At 38.6% G+C, this 25,345-nt stretch overlaps 1 protein-coding gene across 1 annotated transcript in view; it reads right to left on the bottom strand.

Annotated features, from left to right (window-relative positions):
* CFAP47 (cilia and flagella associated protein 47) overlaps positions 1-25,345 on the bottom strand; it is a 772,366-nt gene that overhangs the window by 42,366 nt on the left and 704,655 nt on the right. Inside the window, exons 60-61 of the mRNA XM_089653003.1 lie at positions 21,013-21,107; positions 2,526-2,681 (exon numbers count right to left, since the gene is read on the bottom strand). Of these exons, the coding sequence (XP_089509129.1) occupies positions 2,526-2,681; positions 21,013-21,107 (251 nt within the window). The remainder of the gene's footprint in view (positions 1-2,525; positions 2,682-21,012; positions 21,108-25,345) is intronic.

Below are 25,345 nucleotides of genomic sequence, written 5' to 3'. Positions count from 1 at the left end.
CAACAAGCATTTTTTAGAAAGAAAGCTCAAGGTACAGACCTCCTTTCTATTATGTCTATAAAAAAGGTTATTTTGATTTTCATTTCCTTTGGTGAGAATCCCTCTACTCCTGTTTCTATAATTTTGCATGGATTTTAACTTCCACCAATATTGCACATGCTGCTGACCCTTAAGCTGAATTTACACTAGTAGAGTTCATATAAATATTTGTACAAACATGTGTACGAAAATTCTCACTACATTTGACAGCTTGACAAATGCCATTTGAAAGTAGTTCAAAATTGTGTTTGCTCTTAACATTTGATTTTTGAACGAGTAGAATTTTCAAATAATTTCATCACTATGGTCAAAATTGAACATCGATTTGACCCCACTAATGATTAAAAAGTATAAAAAAGTTCTTAAAATAAAAAATTTGGAATAAAAATCTACTAGTATATATCCAACTTACAAAACACAGTGAATGCAGAATTAACAAACTTTGAACTATGCTGCGAATGAAACTTTAAATGAAATGTAGCTTTTTAACTATATAAAACAGCAGACTCTTTAACTTATTTTTCAATATAGAAATTGGTTAATTTTTGCTAGTTACTTGAAACAATTGATATCACAGACATAATCTGAATAGTGTAAACCTGAGTTCTGAAATGGACAAGAAGTACGTTTATAGCAATAAGTGTTCTCCCTCTTCCTGCAGCATTCATTATAACATAACATGAATTACAAATCCAAGTAAAAATATGCAACTCCCTTGAAAAGGCAGTGGCAGTAGTGGTGACCTGTGGACTCAAGCCTATGGATCTCATACATAGGAATTAGGTAAATATAGGAAAAAGGTAAGCAAAGTAACTCCCCTTCATCTACCTAAACTTATACTTGCTGTGTTTCTTTAGAAAATATGTATAAACTGACAAAAGGACAGCTTTCAAAAAAATATATAGTCTGAATGCCAAATAGAAATGGTCTTAAAATTATAAAATAAACTGATATCTTTATCATGGAATTTGTTATGAAACAAATGTAAATCATTTGCAGCTCATAATGTGTGCCCTGTATTATCTATAAGAGCAGTGGTCAACGTGAAAAAATTAAAGAGCCTCAAGTGCAGCTTCTGTCAATCCAGAGGCAGCACACTAGCAGCATAGTTTTGCATTTTTGTGCATTTAGGTACATTGAATCAAATTAGGCAGCTATAATGCACCTTAATGACCAAAAAATGTCAATACTGCTGCATTTTTTCCACAATGCACACTGAAGAAGAATCTGGAGTACAATAATCCAGAGCACTGGTGTGGCAGTAATTGTAACGCCAGCATTGGTGTCAGTACTATGAACTCCCTGCACTGGTGATCAGTGGCAGTAAACTTTAGCCCATCATCCCCCCAACATTAGTGGTCAGAGGAAGTGAGAGGTAACCCCCTGCATTGGTGGTCAGTGGCAGTGAAAGTTAACCCCCTCACCCCCCCTGCATTGATGGTCAGCAGCAGTAAAATGTAGCCCCTCTGCATTGGTAGTCAGTAGTATGAAAGTCAACCCCCACCCTACCCCCAAATTGTTGGTGGTCAGTAGCAGTAAAAAGATAACCTCCTCACTTCCTGCATTGGGTCAGTGGAGTGAACGTTAACCCCCCCCCCCCCCCCCACAGTGGTGGTCAGTGGCAATAAATGAGATCAATGATTAATGAAAATAAAAGAATAACTTTTTTTTCTTCTGCTAAGATATCTATGCTTTTTGGAAGGCTAACACCTACTGCATATTCTTTTTATCTTTCAGGGAAATCGTATGCATGCTCATGCATGAAGAAGTGCGCATGCTCATAATGATTCTTGAGTGACAACTAGACATGTTCTAACTAGTGCACGTGCCCACGCACGTGTGAATGTGCATTAAAGTCAGTGAGTGTGAATACTTGGTGCTCACTTGCCTATTTAAAGTGGCTCCAGAGACCACAGGATAGCTGAGTGGTCGTCAGCTTCTACTGTTTGTGACCTGATCCTGTACTACCCGGCTTGTCTTGACCCTGCTTGTATCATGTTGCTGATTCTGACTTGTGACCTGACCCTGCCTTCTGCCTGCTGTTTTGGTACCTTGCCTGCTCACCTGATATCGACCCTGGCCTGGCTCTGGCTTTGATTTGGTTTCTAATTCTGCACCTCAACTACCCAGCTGATATCTGCTCTTGCCTGCCTGACAACCCGAGATCGTGAACCTGCCTGCTTGCCAGCCTGCTTGCTGCCTGCAGTTCTGCACCTACTGCTCTGTGTTTATGCGTGGGCCAGATCATCAGTCTCCCTGCTGCTCGGCACCTGCTGCAAGATTCTTCTGGCCAGGATTCCCTACAAGGCACTCCTTGCCTTGTTAAATCCTGTCACCACCTCTAGGAGAAACAGGACAGGAGATGTAAGGGAAAGCCCTCTCATCACCTTGGCCTTAACTAGGTACATGACATTATCATTTTAAATGTATCATTTTAAAGACATAAAAATGAACAAGAACATGAATAAGACATAGTTGAACTATACCGTTGCTGACTTGAACTTCTTGTATATGGCCAACGTTTTCTTTGGAATTCATATCATGACTTGATACTGTCATAGCTGTCTGACCAGGAACAACTCCAGTTAACAACACTTCTACCCTCTCTTCAGTCCGATTTCTTGCTTGGCAACTCACAACCGCTGAAAGAATAATCAATTTTTTTTTTAATATCTAGTCAACTTTTTATTTAAAAAAAAGAAGCATTAATACTTGGAAGCTCTGCTTCTTAAAATAATTTAGGGGTCTTACACAACACATAATGTGCTCCACTTAAAGTTTTACCTTAACAAGTAAAATAAATTAAATAGATTTTACAGATAGGTGTGTCATATTCTTTGAACCAGCATAGTTTAGTTTGGTATGGTTTATTTTCTCCAAACACCAACCACCAAAGAAAACGAATTCATTAGCATTAAGCTGGGACATTGATGACAATCATGTTTTCATTGGTATGATAGCAGAGGAAAGTTTCCTACCTCATGGACCTTGTAAATACCTGATATCTATCTCACAGCTCTCCCACTCCTAGGGGTTGATTTGCTAAAGGCAACTAGGCTGTTAACTTTTTAATGGAATTTCATTTAGCAAGGGATTTTTACCTTGTCTTAGTGAATGAGGTGAAGCTCTGCTTACTTTCATCATCCAATCATGTGCAAACAGAATACTGTTTTTTAAAGTGGCATACATGTGATTGGGTATTCTCTGCAATGTGAAATTCACTGAACTGAAAGAAAACTCCCTTGCAAAGTGAACAACCTATTTGCCTATAGTAAATCAACTCCACAGTTTCTCATATTGCAGGAGAGGTATTTCTCCTGCTCATTTGTGTTTTTTATTTCCCTGCTGGCAATGGAATATATAATGTGTGGTGTAGCAGTGTCTCTGAGCCCCTGATGAAATAATTTTTGACAAATACATAGGGCAGAGCTGGACATCACCACACATGCACAAGTTTGAAAGTTGCATCTTAGGATATACAGTCTGTTTGGTGCCAATGGTCTCCATTTTGATGTAAGTGCTTTTAGTTGTTTTAAATTAAAAACCAGTATTTTACTCGGATTTTACACTATTTGGAGCGTGGGCTCATCTTTCTCTTCCTATATATGCAGCCCTTGTAGGGAGGTTATAGGGATGCTTGGTTGATTCATATACCTGCTATGGCTGTGTTACTATTCATCCATCAGGTGCATTTTGACTTCTCATTATTTAAGATTCAAATCTTTCTGGTAACCTTTCAGGAGTGTCATGGTGAAGTGGATTATCACAGTAGAGCACATATGAAGATTTACCTTAGTTTCCCTTTGTTTGCACATGTGGTAATATATAAGGACCAGTTTTGTCATTTATGCATGGACTTGTTTTTCTATCTATACTCTTTTATTTCAATGTACTCTTATTTTGTTATCATTTTGGATTGAACTAAATGGTGATATAAATTATGAGATTAGCACTGCACTATTAATTATATCTCAAGAATTATACAGGTATATCCTATATATGTGTTAACTGCTTCCCTTATATAATTTTCGCAGAATCTAGATCATTAGCACAGTTTAATTTTTTGTTTTATACAGTATAAAAAGCACAGGGGCCAGGAGCACACAACACACACTGTGCAGAGGCATAGTTGTCAACATTTAAAAAAACAAAAAAAACAAATTAGGGACAAATTTTCTTATCGTATGTCCAGAAAGCCAGTGTAGGCAGAGCAATATGTAATTGGGGGGGTATCAATTGTGGGTGTGGCTTGGAAGGTAAAAATGGTGGTGTGCAGAGCACAGTGCTGGTGGCCTAAATTACACTAAATGTTGGACATAGCTTAAAGGGGGTGTGGTTAAATAGAGTCTGATATTTTCTTGGGCTCCCTCATAGAATTTTGCTCTCCACCCCAACAGCCCAAAAAACAAACATACACATAGACTTATCTAAAAAAAAAAAAACTTTAATATAAACATAAAGAACTGGTCCACACTGGTGATTGGTTGCTAAAAGGTAGTACAGGAGATGGTCAGAGACTGCAGACATGGCACAAGGGATGGTCAGAGTACAGTATGCTCCACCACAAATATTACAGTATGCTCCACAAATATTACAGATGCTCCACCACAAATATTACAGCATGCTCCATCACAAATATTACAGCATGCTCCACCATAAATATCACAGAAGCTCCACCATAAATATCACAGCATGCTCCACCATAAATATCACAGATGCTCCACTATAAATATCACAGATGCTCCACTATAAATATCACAGCATTCTCCACCATAAATATCACAGATGCTCCACCATAAATATCACAGCATGCTCCACCATACTGCACCCCCCCCAAACACACACACACAACTCTGCATACCCCCCTCCCACTCACACACACCCCACGCTCTTACCTGAGTCCACGCTGAAGTATGTGTCCTTTCTCTCTGCTGCTGTGTCCTGACTCCCCCAGAGTGTCTGCAGGCCTGAGTCCTCTCTCTGCCAGGTCCCCACAAACACCGCTCCTGCTGCATCTTCCTCAGCCTCATACATGCTCATGGCAACTGATGAGGCAAAGGCGGGCTGGTCACCCTCAGCTGGCCACGCCTCCTAACATTGCTGACCAATCAGGAAAAGAGAGGCGGGCATCAGCATACATCACATTGGTTGGCAGGGGGAGGACAGGGGGATGGTCTCTTATCAGACTGCTGGACACTGTGGATAGTAGCGATTGCCAGCAGCGCAGAGGTCAGGCATATTTAACACAGAGTTCAGGGGTCAGGAAAATGTAATGCACAGAGCACGGGGGACAGGTATACAAAATGCAAAAAATTCAGGGTACAGAAGTGTGTAACACAGAGAGCAAAAGTGACATAAGTACGAAAAGAACAAAGCCCAGATTTATAACACAGAGTTCAGAGGTCAAGATTACATAATGCAAAAAGTCAAGAGTGTGTAACACACAGAGCACAGGGGTAAGTAATGCACAGAGCACATGGGACAGGAGTTTAAAATACACAGGTAATAGAGAGACACAGGGGACAGGAGTACAAAACCCAAAAAGTGCATGGAACAGGAGTACTGCAAGGCACAGAGTGTGTTAGGCAGTAGGGTGAGGTTGGTGTTACCTTTTAGGCCCATGTTAGACTAATGATCATATTGCTTTCAACCACTCATTACCAACAGAATCAACAATTGGAACACTCACCTGCTTCTATGTTGTCACTCCCTCACTGGCTGAAATGCTCACAAACAAGGGAACATATTCAGAGCTATCCAGCACTGCAGTGAGAAGTGCTGCCATATAGGCAGGTGAGTGGTTCCTTTGCTCTTCTTCTTGTGCAACTTTTTGCCAGTGATAGGATCACTACCTATTTACTACTACTACTTTTAGTAGCACTGTCTTTCTCAGAAATAGTGCTTACAATCTGCGTTATTTAGACTGTAAATCTTGCTCTATTAAAATTCTATATAGATTTTAGCTGCTGTTTTTATAGCTGGTATGTCAGGTTTCATTAAATCCTTATTGAAATTAGTAAAAAAAAATTGGTATCTGCAATGTTTGGGGTAAGGTCACATGGTGAGTCTAAAAATCACAGTTTGAAAATTCTTCTCTGAATTGATGATTGTGAATGGAAATTCCTTTTGATTTTGGGAATCATTCAGCCTTTCCTAATGTATGTCCTATTATTATTCTTTTCTTATATAAAGCATATCTTATTTCCATACTGGTGTGCACCTATATACTTATGGTTAATGTTATATGACAGCTGCAGTAGTTCCTCTGCTCCCATTTACTTTGATTAGATTACTGGTCAATTTCCAGGAAGGGAGGACCCTCTGTTCAGAGGACCTGTCCTGGGTGAAGGCACTGCCAACTTTACTATCAAACCTACTCTTCCACTTATTGAACATTCAGATTCTCTTACTTGCCTACAGGTTTAGCACAATATCTTGCTTGTGGAGGGCTACGGCTCATATTTCCCAAAAGAGAGCTACATTAGGTAGGTAGACATAAAGCAGCAATGGTTTGCCCTTTTTTCTTTGCACAGGACCACACACAATGGGAGTTATGTGAATTCATTTTGGATTTATTGTATTACATTTTGACACACAATTGGTTCACCTTCGTGGGCTCCCACTACCTCCAGGTGCAGAGTGTAGCCATGGGCATGTGCTGTGCCCTGGCCTATGCCAATCTATACTTGGGGGGGTGGGAGCAACATATCTTTGCAGATAACAAGCAGCAACGTGGACAGGGGACATCCCTGTCTTGTTCCATTATGCATCCTAAAAAATGTTGATAATGAACCGTTTACCTTCACTACAGCTGAGGTGCTCCTATATAACTCTTTTATCCACTGTATCATTCTAGGTCGAATTACTAATGTTCTCAGCGTATCGAACATAAATCTCCAATCTACTCTATCAAAAGCTTTCAGCATCAACTGATAGAATAATTCCAGGTTCCTCTCCTCTTTCATTCTTTTGCAGGATAAGCAATATTCTTAAACCATTGTCCTTTCCCTCTCTGCCAGGAATAAATCCCATTTGGTCTAAGTGTATCCAGTCAGACATCAACTCTTTCATCCTTGTAGCCAACACCTTTGCATACAATTTTGTATCAGTATTCAACAAAGATATGGGTCTATAGCTGGGACACTGAGACCAATCTTTCCCCTCCTTGGGTATTACTGTAATATATGCCTGTAACATTTTCTCCCTCATTTTTGTCTCCTTTCCTAGTGTGTTCATATATGAACACAATTTAGGGACTAGATGTTCTTTGAACTTCTTATAATATCCTACAGTAAACCCATCAGGTCCGGGACTCTTTCCTACAGCTGTGCTCTTTAATGCTAAGTTGACTTTTATTAATATTGGGTTATCTAAAGCTGCTAGTCTAGTTTTATCCGGTCTAGGTAAACTGGCTTCATTCAGGTAAATATTCCTCTTCTTCCTCCTCTCCTCCTCTGATTCCTTCTGATTCTTCCCCTCTGCTCCATATAAACTGCTATAGTACCTCTGGAATGTGTTAGCGATATCGGTAGTTGAATAAACCATTTCACCTTTTTAATTTTTTATTTTATCTATAAAATTCATTGATTTCTTTTCCTTCAAATTCGTCATCAGATATTTCCCTGGTTTATTCCCCCACCGATATCTTTCCTTCGAAACCCCATTGAAAATAATTTATACAACAGTTAAAATGACTTCTGACTTCATTTTCATCAACTCCTGTGCTAACCATAACTGTTATCAGACTAAACAATTTAGCTGAAGATATAAGGCTACCCACACGGAAGAAAAATATATTTGAAATATATTTTAAAAATATTTTTCCCATATATATACTGCATGTTGAAATGCATTTTTATTACAAAATATATGAAAAATATTTTTAAAAATACACTTCAAATATACTGTATGTTTTTAAAAATACAAATCTACATTTTTGAAATGCATTTTCAAATATATGTACACATATATGGTAAAATTACTTTATGTGTTAAAAAAAATCTGAAGAATATATTTTAAAAATATATATTTTTAAAAATATATTTTTAAAAATATATTCTTCAGATTTTTTTTAACATATAAAAAGTCATTTTAACATATATTTTTACAAACATTTGTAAATGCATTCCAAAAATGTAGATTTGTATTTTTAAAGACATACAGTATATTTGAAAAGCATTTTGATAAAATATTTTTTATATATTTTGTAATAAAAACGCATTTCAACATATTTTAAAAAATCCAGACAATCACATTGGCTGATTTGGAAAGAATTTATTTGCAAATGGTGGAAAATAAGTATTTGGTCAATATCAAAAGTTCATCTCAATACTTTGTTATATATCCTTTGTTGGCAATGACAGAGGTCAAACATTTCCTGTAAGTCTTCACAAGGTTGGCGCACACTGTTGCTGGTATGTTGGCCCATTCCTCCATGCAGATCTCCTCTAGAGCAGTGATGTTTTGGGGCTGTCACTGGGCAACATGGACTTTCAACTCCCTCCAAAGGTTTTCTATGGGGTTGAGATCTGGAGACTGGCTAGGCCACTCCAGGACCTTGAAATGCTTTTTACGAAGCCACTCCTTCGTTGCCCGGGCGGTATGTTTGGGATCATTGTCATGTTGGAAGACCCAGCCACGTTTAATCTGCAATGCCCTTGCTGATGGAAGGAGGTTTGCACTCAAAATCTCACAATACCTGGCCCCTTTCATTCTGTCCTGTACATGGATCAGTCATCCTGGTCCCTTTGCGGAGAAACAGCCCCAAAGCATGATGTTGCCACCCCCATGCTTCACTGTAGGTATGGTGTTCTTTGGATGCAACTCAGCATTCTCTCTCCTCCAAACACGACGAGTTGTGTTTCTACCAAACAGTTCTATTTTGGTTTCATCTGACCATATGACATTCTCCCAATCCTCTTCTGGATCATCCAAATGCTCTCTAGCAAACTTCAGATGGGCCCGGACATGTACTGGCTTAAGCAGGGGGACACGTCTGGCACTGCAGGATCTGAGTCCCTGGCGGCGTAGTGTGTTACTGTTGGTAGCCTTTGTTACGTTGGTCCCAGCTCTCTGCAGGTCATTCACTAGGTCCCCCCGTGTGGTCCTGGGATTTTTGCTCACCGTTCTTGTGATCATTTTGACCCCACGGGGTGAGATCTTGCGTGGAGCCCCAGATCGAGGAAGATTATCAGTGGTCTTGTATGTCTTCCATTTTCTAATTATTGCTCCCACAGTTGATTTGTTCACACCAAGCTGCTTGCCTATTGCAGATTCAGTCTTCCCAGCCTGGTGCAGGTCTACAATTTTGTTTCTGGTGTCCTTCGACAGCTCTTTGGTCTTCACCATAGTGGAGTTTGGAGTGTGACTGTTTGAGGTTGTGGACAGGTGTCTTTTATACTGATAACAAGTTCAAACAGGTGCCATTGATACAGGTAATGAGTGCAGGACAGAGAAGCCTCTTAAAGAAGAAGGTAAAGGTCTCTGAGAGACAGAAATCTTGCTTGTTTGTAGGTGACCAAATACTTATTTTCCAACATAATTTGCAAATAAATTCTTTCCAAATCAGCCAATCTGATTGTCTGGATTTTTTTTTCTCATTTTGTCTCTCATAGTTGAGGTCTACCTATGATGCCAATTACAGGCCTCTCTCCTCTTTTTAAGTGGGAGAACTTGCACAATTGGTGGCTGACTAAATACTTTTTTGCCCCACTGTATATATATATATATATATATTTTTTTTTTTTTTTATTTATTTATTTATTTATTTTTTTATGGCCAAAATTGTAGCATTTCAAATATATGGCAATATATTTGGGAAGAATATTTTTAAAATATATTTCAAATATATTTTTCTTCCATATGGTTAGCTCAAGTTAGCTGAAAAAAATGAAAACAAAATGAAAGCTGAAAAAGTTATAGTTACCAATATGGACTCTATGGTGTCAGTGATGTCAGCTTTCAGTCAGCTCACTTCCCAAAGGTGTGTCTGTGTCCTTCTGTTGTCCCTTGTCTCCTGTATTGTTTAGTGATGTGCAGTCCCTTTTTCTTTCTCTCTGTTCATCTTTTATCCCTCCAAAAAACCTAGGTGGGCAAAGCTTATCTCACCTAAAAATGACCTCAAACTAGGTGTCATTTTCTTTACTAATTGTTTTTAATTACCTGAAGAGGGCAGTAAGGGATTAGGAATGATTTGGGGGTTTTCTGACACCCCTTCTGTGTCATGTCAAAGGTTGGCTAGTAAGAAAACTCTAAATATTGAGTTTTCTTTTGACAGAATTGGTCAGACATGCTGGGACTAATGTCACTGAAAATAATGTATTACTTAAGTGATTCTGGAGAAAAAAAATCTACTTAGACATTTGTTGAGATATAGTACTGAGTTTTCTTATCATCTCACATCTTCTGTAGAATTTAGACATTATAATATAATGAACTCAGACTTAATTATTTATAATTATAATTATTTATAATGTTGAAAACATAATATCCACAATATACCAATATGTATTGAATGTTAAAACCAATGAATATAGATAAAAAATATATATGTATGTTTAGGAAAATTAATATAGTAATATAAATCCTGAACTACTTAAGTAAGCAAGTATTCACTTCATGCAATACTAATAATAATAAAATTGACATTTTTGGTTAAAATATTCCTGTCTAATAATAATAACAGATGCAATGTAAAGTTTAATATGCACTCTTTTTCCAGGAGTTCATGGGAAAAAAAAAACATTGTGAACAGTTCTTTTGTTCTTTTTTCAATCCCCCCAAATTTATAACCTGGGAACATAAGCTGTAACAACTTTGGAATACTCTTAGAATCATGAAAATAGATTATATAGAACAAAATAGCTTCCAGCAGGTCCATGTAAAGATGATAAGTTCAGGCCTTCCTGTTTAACCGCTTACCGACCGCCCTAAAGCAGAAATACTGCTACAGGGCGGCACGGGTGCGCAAAATCATATATATATATATATATATGTGATTCACTCTCCCGCAGTCTTTGCGGGCAGGGTTGGTACCGTGATTTAATCCCCAAGGGATAAGTTATCCAATTTAGGCCAGTGATGGTCGGCCTAAGTCGGATACATTTTGCTACTTCTCCCGAGTATGGGAATACCACATGTGAAAGACTTTTTGGCAGTCTAGCCAAGTATCAAAGGGATCTTAATGATTTAAAAAAGACCAGGCATTCAAATGGCAAACCATGATGTATGCTACGGAAGGGGCTTCTGTTAATACCTCCCCAATTAAGGATTTAAAAATAGAAACACTGAAACGAGCCACTTATTATGAGAATGAACCACATAGGGAAAACAAGAACACTAACTATACATATAATAATAATTCGAATGGTTATCATACTCCACGGGATACATATAACAATAATTCGAATGGATATCATACTCCATGGAATGGGTGGAAACCCAAAAATAGTGGGCCATATCATAAAAAACCTAAAGGGAGGGGAAATGGTAATCAATGGAAACCCCAATACCCACCATATAGACCCAACCATAATTTTAGACATGACTATGGATCCCAATCAACTGATGCATATTATAGGCAGGAATACAGACAACCGAATAGGAGTCCAGGATACTATTCACTGGAAAGAAGGAATTGGCACCATCAGGAAGGAAGAAGCCCACTACCGGTATCCAATCGCTATGACCCACTAAGGTATGACTACCCCCAACAAAATTTTTTAGAGAGGGGCAGGATGGAGAAAAGTCCGGGAGGGGGAAGGTGGAGAAGCCCCCCAAGAGGAGGAGAGGGTGTCGAGCAGGAACAAAGAAACAAATGAAAAAGATCAATAGGGGTGTTTAACCTGAGTGGGGCCCAGTTATCTAGGGTAGAGTTGGAAGCCTTAGATAAGGGCCTAAAATTTGTCCCCCCTAAATCGGCTAGCAAATTTGACACCTATGTTGATACATTGAAGTTCATAAGAAAACTCAATATCAAAAAATATTTTATGGGCCTACCAGGCACCAAAACCACCATGAGTAATGTTTTTAGTAATGACATTTTACATACGGATCTTAGAAACAAATCTCTTTTTAATCCGCACATCTCAAATAATAACCAGATTGAAGTTTTTAAATGAATGGTACACCAGGATATAGAAAAATTGAACATCCCAAATATACCAAGGAATAGTGGGATCCAAATAGGCATTCGCAAATTATCTAAGAGAGATGATATAGTAGTCAGACCTGCGGACAAAGGGGGTGGCATTGTAGTGCTATCGAAAGAATACTACCTGCAGGAACTTAATATGCAATTAGCGGATACCAATACATATAATAAACTTCAGAAAGACTCCACTATAACCTATAAAAAGGAACTAAAAAAGCTAGTAAAAGAAGGAGTGGATAAAAAGATCATGACTAAGAAGGAAGCCAGATATTTATTACCGGAAACTTGTAGGATCCTAGTTATCTATATAGTTCCTAAGATCCATAAAGACCAAGAGAAATCAACTGACAGACCAATAGTTAATGGCATTGATTCCATCCTTTCCAGATTATGACAGTATATAGACATATACCTCCAACCATTGGTCATAAAAACAGAATCGTATCTGAGGGATCGTATCTCATTCAGATGTTGGATCATATTGAAGAGTGCTCTGAATTATGCATAGCAAGTGTGGATGTCTCATCCTTGTATACTATTATTGGACATAGCGATGCTATTAAATCCACCCGTTGGGGCCTAAGGGAATTTAGCAGTTTGTCCTGGAAACAAAGAAAGTATATTATAGATTGTCTTGACTTCTGCTTGACCCATAATTATTTTTGGCATGAGAACCAATTTTTTCAGCAGATGAAAGGGGTAGCCATGGGAGCTCGCTTTGCCCTGAGTGTAGCCAATCTGTTCATGGCATATTGGAAACGTGATGCAGTATACCAACAGCCCCCCAAAGAATCGGTCCTATTTAAAAGATTTATTGACGATGTGCTGATACTGTGGCAAGGGAATGTAGAATCATTACAATTATTTTTGAACAAACTTAATGACAATGAGAAGAGCATTAGATTTTCCTGGGAATATAGCAGAGAATCCATCAATTTCCTAGATCTGAACATAAAAATAGAAGGAGGCAAGCTTGTCACTACAACATTTTTTAAGGGGGTTGACCGAAACAGGTATATCCCATTAGATAGTTGCCACTATCCCCCGTGGCAGTTAAATATCCCCAAAGGCCAGTTTTTTATTTTACGGAGAAAGAAGATTATATGAAACAAGTTAAAGTTATTGGGGATAGGTTTAACCAAAAAGGATATAAAACAGAATACATCACAAAGAAAATCCAAGAAGTGGGAGAACTGGAAAGGACTGAACTTCTTGTAGGCAAGATGGATGCCAGCACATGGAGCAGCATAACCTCTGGGAAAAGGTAGGACCTTGACAATAATCAACATTGCTACTAGTGCTTTTGCTAAAGGGAAAGAAAACACAAAAGTAAGAACAAGAAAAGGAAGAAAAGAAGGAAGACGGGAAAAAGATGGAAGGAGAGAGTTTCTTCTCAGCCTAACTAGCTGACCCAAGGACCCTTGCATTCATTTACATGTCTTGGGTGGAGATACAAGAAAGGAGATGCAATAAGGAGGATAAGGAGCTTGCCAGAAGGGATATACCACTGAGGTGGAAATAGCCAGTTGGCCCTGTGTGGGTCAAGGAGGGGAGGTGAGCAGGCATTGCTGCCATTCGGAGGATTCAATTTTTTGCACTTAGAAGTGGAAAACACGATTTGATGTTGAAACACAAATTCACATGCATGGACTGTTTTTCACTTATGATTCATCTATTGTTTGTTTTGTATATGGCACCAATAAAAGTGGATTAATTAATATATTATGAATGGTTTTATGCACTGGTTCAATTCATTTATTATTCACTTAGATTTTGTGGATTATTTTTAGTATATGCATTTTAAATAATTTTTTTCACTGTGTGCGATAATTTATTAATTTTGGAAATAATTTGTTGCACCACCTTACTTTCCTCACTGGGAGGGGGTATTAATGTGTATTAGTATTATTTTTTTTTCATGTATTTCATTTTACAAAGAGTATATATTCAGCACCAATTTTGAGTGTAAAAATAATTTTTTAATATCATGATATTCAAGTGCTTCACTATTTATTTTCACTGTTTAAATGCACTTGTAGGTTTTAGTTGAGTGACAGCAGCTGAGTAATAGACACGAGGTATCCTATTGAGCGCAGGAGGATTTTTTTTTAAATTTGGAGACAAGTTACCCATCATACTAGATTTCAATACCCATTACAAAAAAGATATTCAAGAAGTATTGGCCAATATTAAGATCAGATCGGGGGCTAGAGAATTGTATATCAGAACAACCCAGGTTCATTTATAGAAAAGCTCCAACCATTAGGAAAAAAATAGTCAAAAATGTAATAGATCCCCCTACAAAAAATCATAAATTAACATTCCTTGACCAGAATGGCTTCTACCCATGCAGAATATGCTATGCATGTAGGAAAACCAAGGGCATCAACAAGAGAATTAAACAATTCAAGGCAAATAATACGGAGGGTAGAATATTCCATTAAGGATTTCATATCCTGTTGTATGGAAGGGGTGGTGTACGGCCTTGAGTGCAAGTGTGGCCTGCAGTATGTGGGCAGAACAAAAAGGCCCATGTGGAAAAGAAATCAGAGAACACCTGCAGAATATTAAGAAGGCATACTCTAAGCACAGTGTATCTAAACATTTCTCGACCCATCATCAGAATGACCCCTCTTCACTTAGATTCTGGGGAATAGAAAAGTTCAAAGGCCACTGGAGGGGAAGCAACAAATGATCCCTGAGCCAGGCGGAGTCCAAATGGATTTATCTAATGAGGTCGCAGTCACCTAGAGGTCTGAACGTCGAATTCAACCTTAATTGCTTTATTAGCGATTTTAAAGTACATAGGCCTAGTTAATTGGGATGTCATTATGTTTTATATTTTTATTATCCTTTTAGTATTTTCTATAATATATATGTAACTAGTGTGGGGATAACATTGTTTTGCACCCATGCACTGTTTATGATGTTTAATACATTTTAGAATGATATATAGGTGTCTATTTGACACATATCGTTATTTATTTACATTTTAAGAATTATATATAATATATTATCTAGTTTGCATATATTCTGTTTGTAAACCTACAGTATAGGTAGTCAGCATGGGTGTCACATCATTACATCAATATTTTTTATTTTAATTTTATTATTTTTATCATTATATGCATATTTAATACATATTTTATGTTTGTTATTATTGGGCTTACACAATGTGGACAACATGTGGATCTTTATGAGAAGCCACTCCTATTCAATTTTTCCTTATATATATATTAATGGAGTTTAATAAAGATTTATTGTTTTTAATATTAAAATACTATATACCACATTGGGGTGGTTCTAATTATGTAGTTAGGGTGGTCATCATCACCTATTTGGCCCAATTATATTGATATGCCGCCAGTTAGAAGATACATTATTATTATTTTTAGATACATTTACCAAGGATTTCTGCATTTTAATAACTGGAACATTCAGAGAGATTCCATGATCACATCGTTCTATATACTAGTAATCCGCGGCTACAATAAAATGGTTCCGTGTAAGGAGAGGTACATACGCAGGAGTGGCACGAGTGGCTGGAGATGGAATTCACATTAGGAGGTAAAGAGTACCACCACCATTGCTAAGAAGACTACCCAGGACTGGGAGGACCGTAGTATTGATTCATAAGGCTCATTGGTCCTGCGGGACCTTGGCAGGAAGGTGAGGGGGCACCCCAGCTTTTGAGGATTTGGCACAATACCAGCACAAGCACAAGAAAATCACTTGCATGTTATGTGAAGTTATGCCATTTATGTGGACTATTTATACTACGGCATTTAGGATATATGTGGAGACAGTATGCAGTAGTATGGTCCATTAGAGTTTTTTGCACCCCCAGGGGATGCACACACTGTGTTTGCACTTATTTATGATCCCTCAGTTGATGATCCAGGAGTGGGAGTGTGTCCATAGCAGCACTTACCTAATTTATCATTGTTATTGCATTTATTCATTTATGACTTGTTCCTGTCATTTTATTGGTTTTTAGTAGCACCGCACTACTCTGTTATATACTAGCCAAGTACAGGACCCCAAAAGCCTTCAGGCTTTTAAAGGGCTTTGTTTCCTCATTACACTTTCTGACTACCTACCACAGTTTCAGAGGCCCTGCAATGCCAGGATAGCACCAAACCCCCCTAAATGACCCCTTTTTGGAAATTAGACATCCCAAGGAATTTGATAAGAAGCATGGTGAGTATTTTGCAGATCTCATTTGTTGACACAGGTTTTTGGAAAATGAAGAAAGAAAAGAAAAACATATCTTTTATTTTCTTTTTTTATATTTCAAAACCCTCCGCGTTGGTGCTATCCTGGCATTTCCTGGCCTCCGAAACTGTGATAGGTAGTCAGGAAGTGAAATGGGGAAAAATAAAAAAATGTTTTTGTCAATTTCCAAAAACTTGTAGAAAAAAATAAATCTTCCATGGACTCAATATGCCTCTCAGCAGATAGCTCAGGGTGTCTACTTTCTGAAAAGGGGTCATTGGGGGTGTTTGTACTGTCCTGGTATTTTAGCACCTCAAGAAATGAGAGTCAGAAAGTAAAAGTTATGTAAATTTCATTATCTATACCATAGATTGTAGATGCTATAACCTTCACACAAAGCAATCAATATACACACATTGGGGTTTTTTTTTACCAAAAACATGTAGCAGAATACATTTTGGCCTAAATTTATGATGAAATTTTTAGAAAATATTGGTTTTTTTTTCAAAATTTTCAGTCTTTTTTTTGCTTATAGTGTGAAAAATAAAAAGCGCACAAGTGATCAAATACCACCAAAAGAAAGCTCTATTTGTGTTATAGGAAGGACATAAATTTTATTTATGTACAGTATTGCATGACCGCGCAATTGTCAGTTAAACTAGTGCAGCGCTGTATAGCAAAAAATGGTGTAAATTGCAGTATCTATACCATAGTTTGTATATGCTATAATATTCACACAAAGCAATCAATATACACTTATTGGGATTTTTTTTACCAAAAACATGTAGCAGAATACATTTTGGCCTAAGTTTATGGCTAACTTTGAGTTTACTATATATTTTTTATAGCCGAAAGTAAAAAATATAGTTTTTTTAAAAAAAATTTGGACTTTTTTGTTTATAGCTCAAAAAATTTAAAGCGTACAGGTGATCGAATACCACCAAAAGAAAGCTCTATTTGTGTGAAAAAAAGGACATACATTTTGTTTGGGTGAAGCATTGCATGACTGCACCATTACCAGTTAGTAATTAGTGCAGCACCGAACAGGAAAAAAACCCTGGTCAGGAAGGGGAAATCCTCAAGAGGGCAAGTGCTTAATTCTGTGTGTCCAGGACAGTTCCAACAATGTTTATATTTGACCCCTTATATTGATAATGAGAGACTGCCAGTAATTGTATCGTAACTTTATATATATATATATATATATATATATATATATATATATATATACACATACATACATACAGGCGTAGCTCGGTTTACAAATTTAATTCATTCTGTGGGACTTTTCGTATAGCGAAAAATTTGTAAACCAAAACGCTGTTTCCCATAGGAATGCATTGAAAACCAATGAATCCGTTCCGGAGGTCAGAAAAAAGTAAACGCTACTAAAATACCTAATGAGTTATTTTATCAAGTCATGCGGTATGTTAGTAGTGACAACCATGTGTTAATGTTTCAGCTGTCAGCAGGGTTCCCCACTGACAGCTGAATGTAAAAGAATTGCCGGCAATTAAAAAATTAATAAATAAACAGTGTGCGATCCCCCCCTCCCATCCATACCAAGCCCTTTGGGTCTGGTATGGATTTTGAGGGGAACTCCCATACCAAACTTTAAAAAAAATGGCGTGGGGTCCCCCCAAAATCCACACCAGACCCTTATCTGAGCATGCAGCCGGCAGGTCAGGAAAGGGGGGGGAATGAGCGAGTGCCTTGCATCCTGAACCATACCAGGCCACTTCCCCTTAACATGGGGGGTGGCTTGGGGCAGGAGGGGTTCCCCCCAAAGATCCTTGTCCCCATGTTAATGGGGACAAGGACCTCTTCCCCACAACCCTAGCCGGTGGTTGTGGGGGTCTGTGGGCAGGGAGCTTATCGGAATCTGGTAGCCCTCTTTAACAAGGGGGCCCCCCGATCCCGCCCTCCCCTATGTGAATGAGTATTGGATACATGGTCCCGCTACTCATTCACAAAAAACAAAAATTGTAGTGTGAAAAAAGACATGTCCTTCACAGTAGATCCAATGTCAATCATGATGTTCGCCACCGCCCACAAAAAGAATTTTAAAAAAAGGCTCCGCTTTCAACGATGGCTCCCGCCGTCTGCCTGCTCCGGTATTTTTTTACACTACACTTTTTGTTTTTTTGTGAATGCGTATCAGGACCATGTACCCCATACTCATTCACAGAGGGGGGGCTGGGATCTTGGGGCCCCCTTGTTAAAGGGGGCTTCCAGATTCCAATAAGCCCCCTGCCCGCAGACCCCCACAACCACCGGACAGGGTTGTGGGGAAGAGGCCCTTGTCCCCATCAACATGGGGACAAGGTGCTTTGGGGAGGAGCACCCCCCATGCTGAGGGCATGTGGGCTGGTGTGGTTCAGGAGGGTGGGGGGTGCTTGCTAATCCCCCCCCTTTCCTGACCTGCCGGGCTGCATGCTCGGATAAGTGTCTGGTATGGATTTTGGGGGACCCTGACGCCATTTTTTTTATTTATTATGGTACCGGTTTTTAAATGTAATTACCACTTTTTTTTCCTTCACTATAGCTCAGAGATTAAGCTGTCACTTTCCCCCCAGCTAAAAGAGAAAAAGTTTTCTTTTACTGTATTTCCCTGAGATAAAAGAAACAATGTTTCATTTTAGTTTCTTAAAAGAAACAAAGTCTCCTTTAACTCCGGGGAAAGTAACAGTAAATTCTGTGAGCTATAGTGAAGAAAAAAAAAGCCGACAATTGCATTTAATAATCGGCAGCGACATATACTTCGTATTGGGAAAAAAAAATTAGTTAAAAACTAGTAAACCGAGGCATTATTTTCAATGGATTTTCATTTGTAAACCGAAAATTATGTTAACCAAGGCGTTTGTAAACTGAGTTACACCTGTATTGCTAATTATGATTAATGTATTAATGGATGGTCGGTCAAACGCATTGGGCATACTCAGCATTATAGTGTTATGACTGAAATGTTCAATATGGATAATTTGTGCCCATTCTCGTGTCTTTTTTGTGTGTTATGGATTCATAACTAGTACTGTAATAATAATAATGCAATTGTACATAATTTATGATAATTGATTCTGCACTCTTGACTCAATCAGCAGGGGGGATGGTTTGGGGACCCCCCCAGGCATTCCCTACTTGGCTGGGTATGTGGCTGGCAAGCCACAGCCGGTGGTGCTGGCTATCACCTATCCTCCATGTGCGGTGGCCATCTGCGCATGCGCAGTTACCTTGGCAAAGCGGTGCTATGCCCTACAGGCTTGGTGCCTGGTTGGGTGCAGTGCATGTGCACTGGGGGCCAGCGCTGGCGCGGATGCCATCACATGCCGCATTGCGGGATCATTCCTGGTCGGGGCACTTATAAGCAGTGTAGCTGCTGGGTTAGTTGTGCGATCTTCATCTATGGCAGTGTGAGCAGATGTGGCCTCTTTTTGTTGCAACAGAGAGTCTCTATTCCTTTGGGAGGGATGTCCCTCTATGGAGGTTTAAGTATCACATGGTCTCTCTTTTCTGCAACCCTTTTCTTTGAGGTATATATTATGATGTTTTTTGTTCCTTTGCAACCCTTGAGGCCCTATATGTGGTAGTGTGTGGTATAGCCCTCCTCTTTGAGCCAATTGACATGAAAATCATATATATGTGCTTTACAGTTAATCTGGCCCACATGGTGGACTAATAGGACTACTGTGGCCCAAGACTGTGGATGCTGTTACAACCCCTAGAACTGTAAACATCAATAAGGTAAATTATGTTATATTTTGGGTTTAGATACATTATTATACTTTTTACCTGTTTGGGGATACATGCCAAAACATAGTCCTTATGATGTCCCCTTTGGAGCACATTTTATCATATCGTATCTGATTTTTCTATAGGCATCAAGACAAAACATTTATGGAACTTGATGGATAGTATAATTCATCTTTTGAGGGATTATCACTGGCTTGGTGGTTACATATGTGCTACCTTCTTGCATTGTTTGTTACGCTTCAAGTGATTTTCCTTATGATGGGAAAAGCTGCTCGCTTGCTGTGCGTCCCCATACTTATCCTTGGGAATGCCAGGCCCTGAACAACCCCGCTCGCTGATCTGAGAGGCCTTCCTTTTTTGGTATACATTTTTCATATACATGTTTGTTTATGTAAGTGCCTCAATTGGTGGCTTTTGTATGTGCAATTCTGTTATTGTAATCTTTGCTGGTAATTATTGGTAAGTTTGTTTATCTATAGATAATCTGAAAGCCCCTGAAGAAGCGACCTTTTGTTGTGAAACATGTTGGTCAACAACAGTAAAACCCCCCCATTCTGAAACTAGTGGATTGCTACATCTGCATCTAGGGTCCCCACTGGACCTCACCATTTCAATCTTGGAGGGTAGAAAACTGGAGTCTATGTAATATGCAATGTATCTTTTTAATTTATTTTTAAACAATTTGTATAAATTAAGTAACATGGTTTTTTATTTTTGTGGTGCGGAGTTTATGTGCCTAGAAAGTCCATGTATACTGAAATTAAGAACATCCAAAATCTATATACCTGTTCTTGCATGATCTGGCCCTTTAAAAATGTTGTTAAATAAAATGCAAAAATATATAATTGTTTTGCTACCTGGAGTTGATTTTGATGGTTGAGCTTCTGGAATTCCATGAATAGGGTAAATCCAGCGTATACCAGAAATAGCTCCATCTTCAGTTGTTGATATGCTACAAATAAAATTGGCACATGGCTATTTTTAATAGTTAATCAAAAATTACATTAAAAATACAACAAGTTTACTCATGTAAATGGAGTAGCCTATTATGAGTGTATTATTAAATTATGTGTACTTACTTTAGAAACATTTTGGACACATATGGTATGTGCAGGGGAGGACTGACCATTTGGAAACTCGGGCACTGCCCGAGGGCCCGGGGTCAGTAGGGGGCCCTATGAGATGCCCCTGGTACCTTTTTCATAGGCTTTTTTGAGTTTGGGCAAGGACACAGGGGCCCCATGATCCCCTATTGCCCGGGGGCCCCATGAGTTGTCAGTCAGCCCCTGGGTATGTGTAAATTATATTACCATAAAATAATTAGATCTTTATTTATAAAAAGAAATAAGAAGGTTCACATCATCATAACCCTGCATAAAAATAGATAACGTAGCCTTTGTTGAATGGACTACAGTAAACTGGATTGCTCAGGTGCAAAGAGATGTAGTACATCTTTTAACACTCTGAAGGTGCAGAAAAAGAGCTCAACTACAATCCAGGAATCAGCATTCCAAACAGGGTGCTGTCTTTAGGGCTGGATGTGAATCCAGCAAAAGACTGAACATAATAATAATATTACTATTAATAATGTATTTTTTAAACACTCCAGAGTTTTTCACCAGGGGACAGTGCTAATTATAGACTTGCAATAGATAATCAATTAAATGACTCACAGATGTTTAATTATCAACACTTACAACTCTGGAGGAGATTTACTAAATCGGATGCAGCTGTGCATGGTAGCCAATCAGTTTTTTTGTTTTTTGGGGGGGGGGTTTTAAGCTTTGACAATAAAACTTAGAAGCTGATTTGTTTCTATGCAGAGCTGCACCAGATTTTCTACCATGCAGTTTTAATAAATAACCCTCTTTGTGTCCTAAGCTGGGTACACGGATACATATTTTATTTCATTCAACCAGTAGGTTAAACAGAAAAATAAAAACCTTACAGACCCCTGCATCCTCACAACCATTGTGGATGCAAGAATCTCCCCCTCTGCACTATTGTATTCTGAACTCCCTATCAGAATACACAGATCAGAGTTGCAGCCATTGACTGCACACGCTTATCGAGTGCTGGCTTTCCAGGAGGATTTTTGAACAGTGAAAGCAACACATGGACTAAAATTTGGCTTGTTCCAGTTGAATTGGGCAACTTTCGGTGTATTAGGCTTTAACCACTTCCCAACCGCCCTATAGCAGAAATACTGCTATCTATACGTGACTTTGTACTTCCGGGTAGAGGGTGCACACGAGGCACGTGTACCCTACCCGAGATGCCATTCGTGGCCATGGTTGTCAATCACCGGGTCCCAGCCAGTGATTACTCATCGGAGCCCAGTGATTGCCAAGCATCTCCTGACCGGGAGGATAACTCTTTGTAAACAATACAGTTCTCCTCCCTGTTAGCTCATGCACACTGCTTTGCATGTCTGTGCACAGCACAGCCATACAAAGCAGTGTGCTTACAGTGAAGAACACAGACACAGCACATAGTGAAACAGCACACAGTTAACACTTTGATCACCTCTCATGTTAACCCCTTCCTGCTCAGTGCCAGTGCTTTTTTTTAGCTGTTACTGGGGACGTCAGTGACACCAAGTCAGTTTCTCCCAATGTCAAAATGCTCACTGCAGTCCTGCTGCATGTCACTGATTGCTGCCAATACTAGTAAAAATAAAAAAATTTAAAATCCCAGTATATATACAGCCATTTGTAAATGCTATACCTTTCACATAAACCAATTAATTTACACGTACTGGGATTTTTTGAAACAAAGACAAGTAGCAGAATACATTTTGGCCTAAATTTATGATGAAATTAGATTTTTACATTGTTGGACTTTTGTTTATATAGAGCAAAAAATAAAAAACACACAGGTGATCAAATACCATCAAAAGAAAGCTCAATTTGTGAGAAAAAAGGATGTAAATTTCATTTGGGTGCAGTGTTGCATTACCGCGCAATTGTTTGTTAAAATAATGCAGTGCGGTAACGCAAAAATGGCCTGGTCAGGAAGGGGGGTAAATCATCAGGAGGGCAAGTGGTTAAAGAACTTACCACATGCCAGGATATTACGAGGACATTTTGGTCCTTAAGGGGTGATTATATTTTACATGTGTTTTGTGTTTTAATATTCTGCAGAATATGTGGGTTGATTGGATTCACAGAATATAAATAGGATTCATTTTGTTTATTTGATTATTTATGTGATTTCTAGAGATTTTCAGCTGGCATCAATTCATTGTAGACTCTAGTTTCATAGTATAAGCAGTTTAAACTGCTTGATACTTTAGGTATGAATTCTGGTTTTAATGTATATCATTTCTCATTATAACAAAACATAGTGGATCACAATAGGGCTCATACAAAGGTCTGGACATATAATGCAGAGGGGAAAAGCTGGGTTAAAATAGAGAATATACTAAGTAATACTAAATTAAGTGGAATTGTATGGTTACCTCCACAATACAGAGGATTAGCAGACAGTACAAGTTTGTTCACGTTTAATGTTTTAAAAGTTTGGGATATTTTACACAAACAGATGGGATGGGAATATAATTCACTGTTAATGCCCTTAGGGTCCACAGAGTTTCCCCCCCCAGGTAAAGAAGGTATCACCGGTGAAAAGATCTAGATAACTTCCATTTTGTATTATGTACGCCATTTTAAGTATTAAGTTAGCTTTTTGCAGAAATATTAAAAGTTTAATGAAACTGTTTTTGGTTGTTCAAGGATGTATCAACAGAAGCTAACATGACCCTGACAATGTCTTTGTCTGGCTGTTTTTCCAGAAAGTTAGCCAAAACAATTTGTACCAAGAAATGTATATGTTATGTTTCATGTAGTTAGCTCATGATGGAAATTTACAAGTTACAGTTTTGAAACTCGCTCCCCCCTCCCTTATTATTATCTGTAGTCTATATAATCTTATTAATGTCTAATAAACTTTGAACATCTCTGAACATAAGCTGCCGTTATTCCTGTGTTCAAGGGGTGTTCCCAGAATTCTGCTGATAAACCAGGAATCTCTCCACAGACCGGGGGTCTCTGAGGGGAAAAGAAAATCATTCCTTTCAGCTGGGGGCTCAGCCCGGGATGACCACCCACCTCACTTGGTAAGTAAACCTTTTGTCTTTTTATGACTAAAAGCTCTTTCTTGCCCTGTGTTGAGGGAAGGTCTTGAATCATTCTGTATTGTCTATATAGACCCGTGATAACCTGTAGCTGCTTTTGGTAAGCAGACTTAACTCTTTGGTAGAGTTACAAAATAGTGCACTATAAAAATATAAAAAAGGTGTTTTGGTAAACACAGTTCTCTGGTAGAATACACTGTTTTTGGTAAAACAGTGAAGAGATAACTTTTGGGAAGTTATCAAGAGGTTAATAAGTCTGTGGAGCAGATTCTGGTTTATCTGTCTTTTGCTTTTTCTTTCTGTTGCGTAGAAGTATAAGATAATTTGTTGTGTGGAACAAAATAAGATTTTAAGCTAAAATTGTCTTATCCACTGTCTAAATATGGGTCAAGGAGGTAGTTACCCACCAGGTCCCCCAGAAAAGGGAGAAAATTGTAAGGATTATGTTGCTAGAGTTTGTGGAACGGACTATTATTTAATAAATCCCTGGGTGGATTGTATGGCAGGCTGGACAGAAGCTATGGGGAGTACAGACCCATTCCCAAGAAAGGGGGAGAAAATTGGTTAAAATGGTCACCGTATTGGGTTGATAATAGCAAGGGAAAGTTCAATTTGATTTTCTCTTTAAAACAAAAGAGGAAGTTGAAATTGGATACATTAAAAATATGCCAGGAAAAGCATCAATCTGAAAAGACATGCAGACCCAAGATTGGACTGAAGACAGTTCAGACACCAACCCCACCCCCTCCGTATAATATATATCCTTCATTATGTTGTTTTAAAAATGCTGCTGATGATGATTTTTTGATTAGTTTGGGGATGATTACTCCCCAGCCTAATGCCCCTCCAGCCCCTGCTCCTGTCTCTGCAGCTCCAGCCCCTGCTCCTGCCCCTGCCCCTGCCCCTCCAGTCCCTGCCCCTGTCCCACTTCCCGTCCCGGATCTACAACCAATACAGCCAGGCCCCTCCACTAGACCCAAACAGATTATTAGTATAAAATCACCAGAAGAGGGTAGCCAAGTTCAAGGCATCCTTACGGAAAATAATGACAACGA

Source organism: Staurois parvus, unplaced genomic scaffold (genome assembly GCF_062004578.1).
Source record: "Staurois parvus isolate SC_StPar_1 unplaced genomic scaffold, SC_StPar_1.0 ptg000696l, whole genome shotgun sequence".
Classification (NCBI taxonomy): domain Eukaryota; kingdom Metazoa; phylum Chordata; class Amphibia; order Anura; family Ranidae; genus Staurois; species Staurois parvus.
Note: the sequence above shows the minus strand (reverse complement) of the source record. Positions and strands in the feature narration are given on the sequence as shown.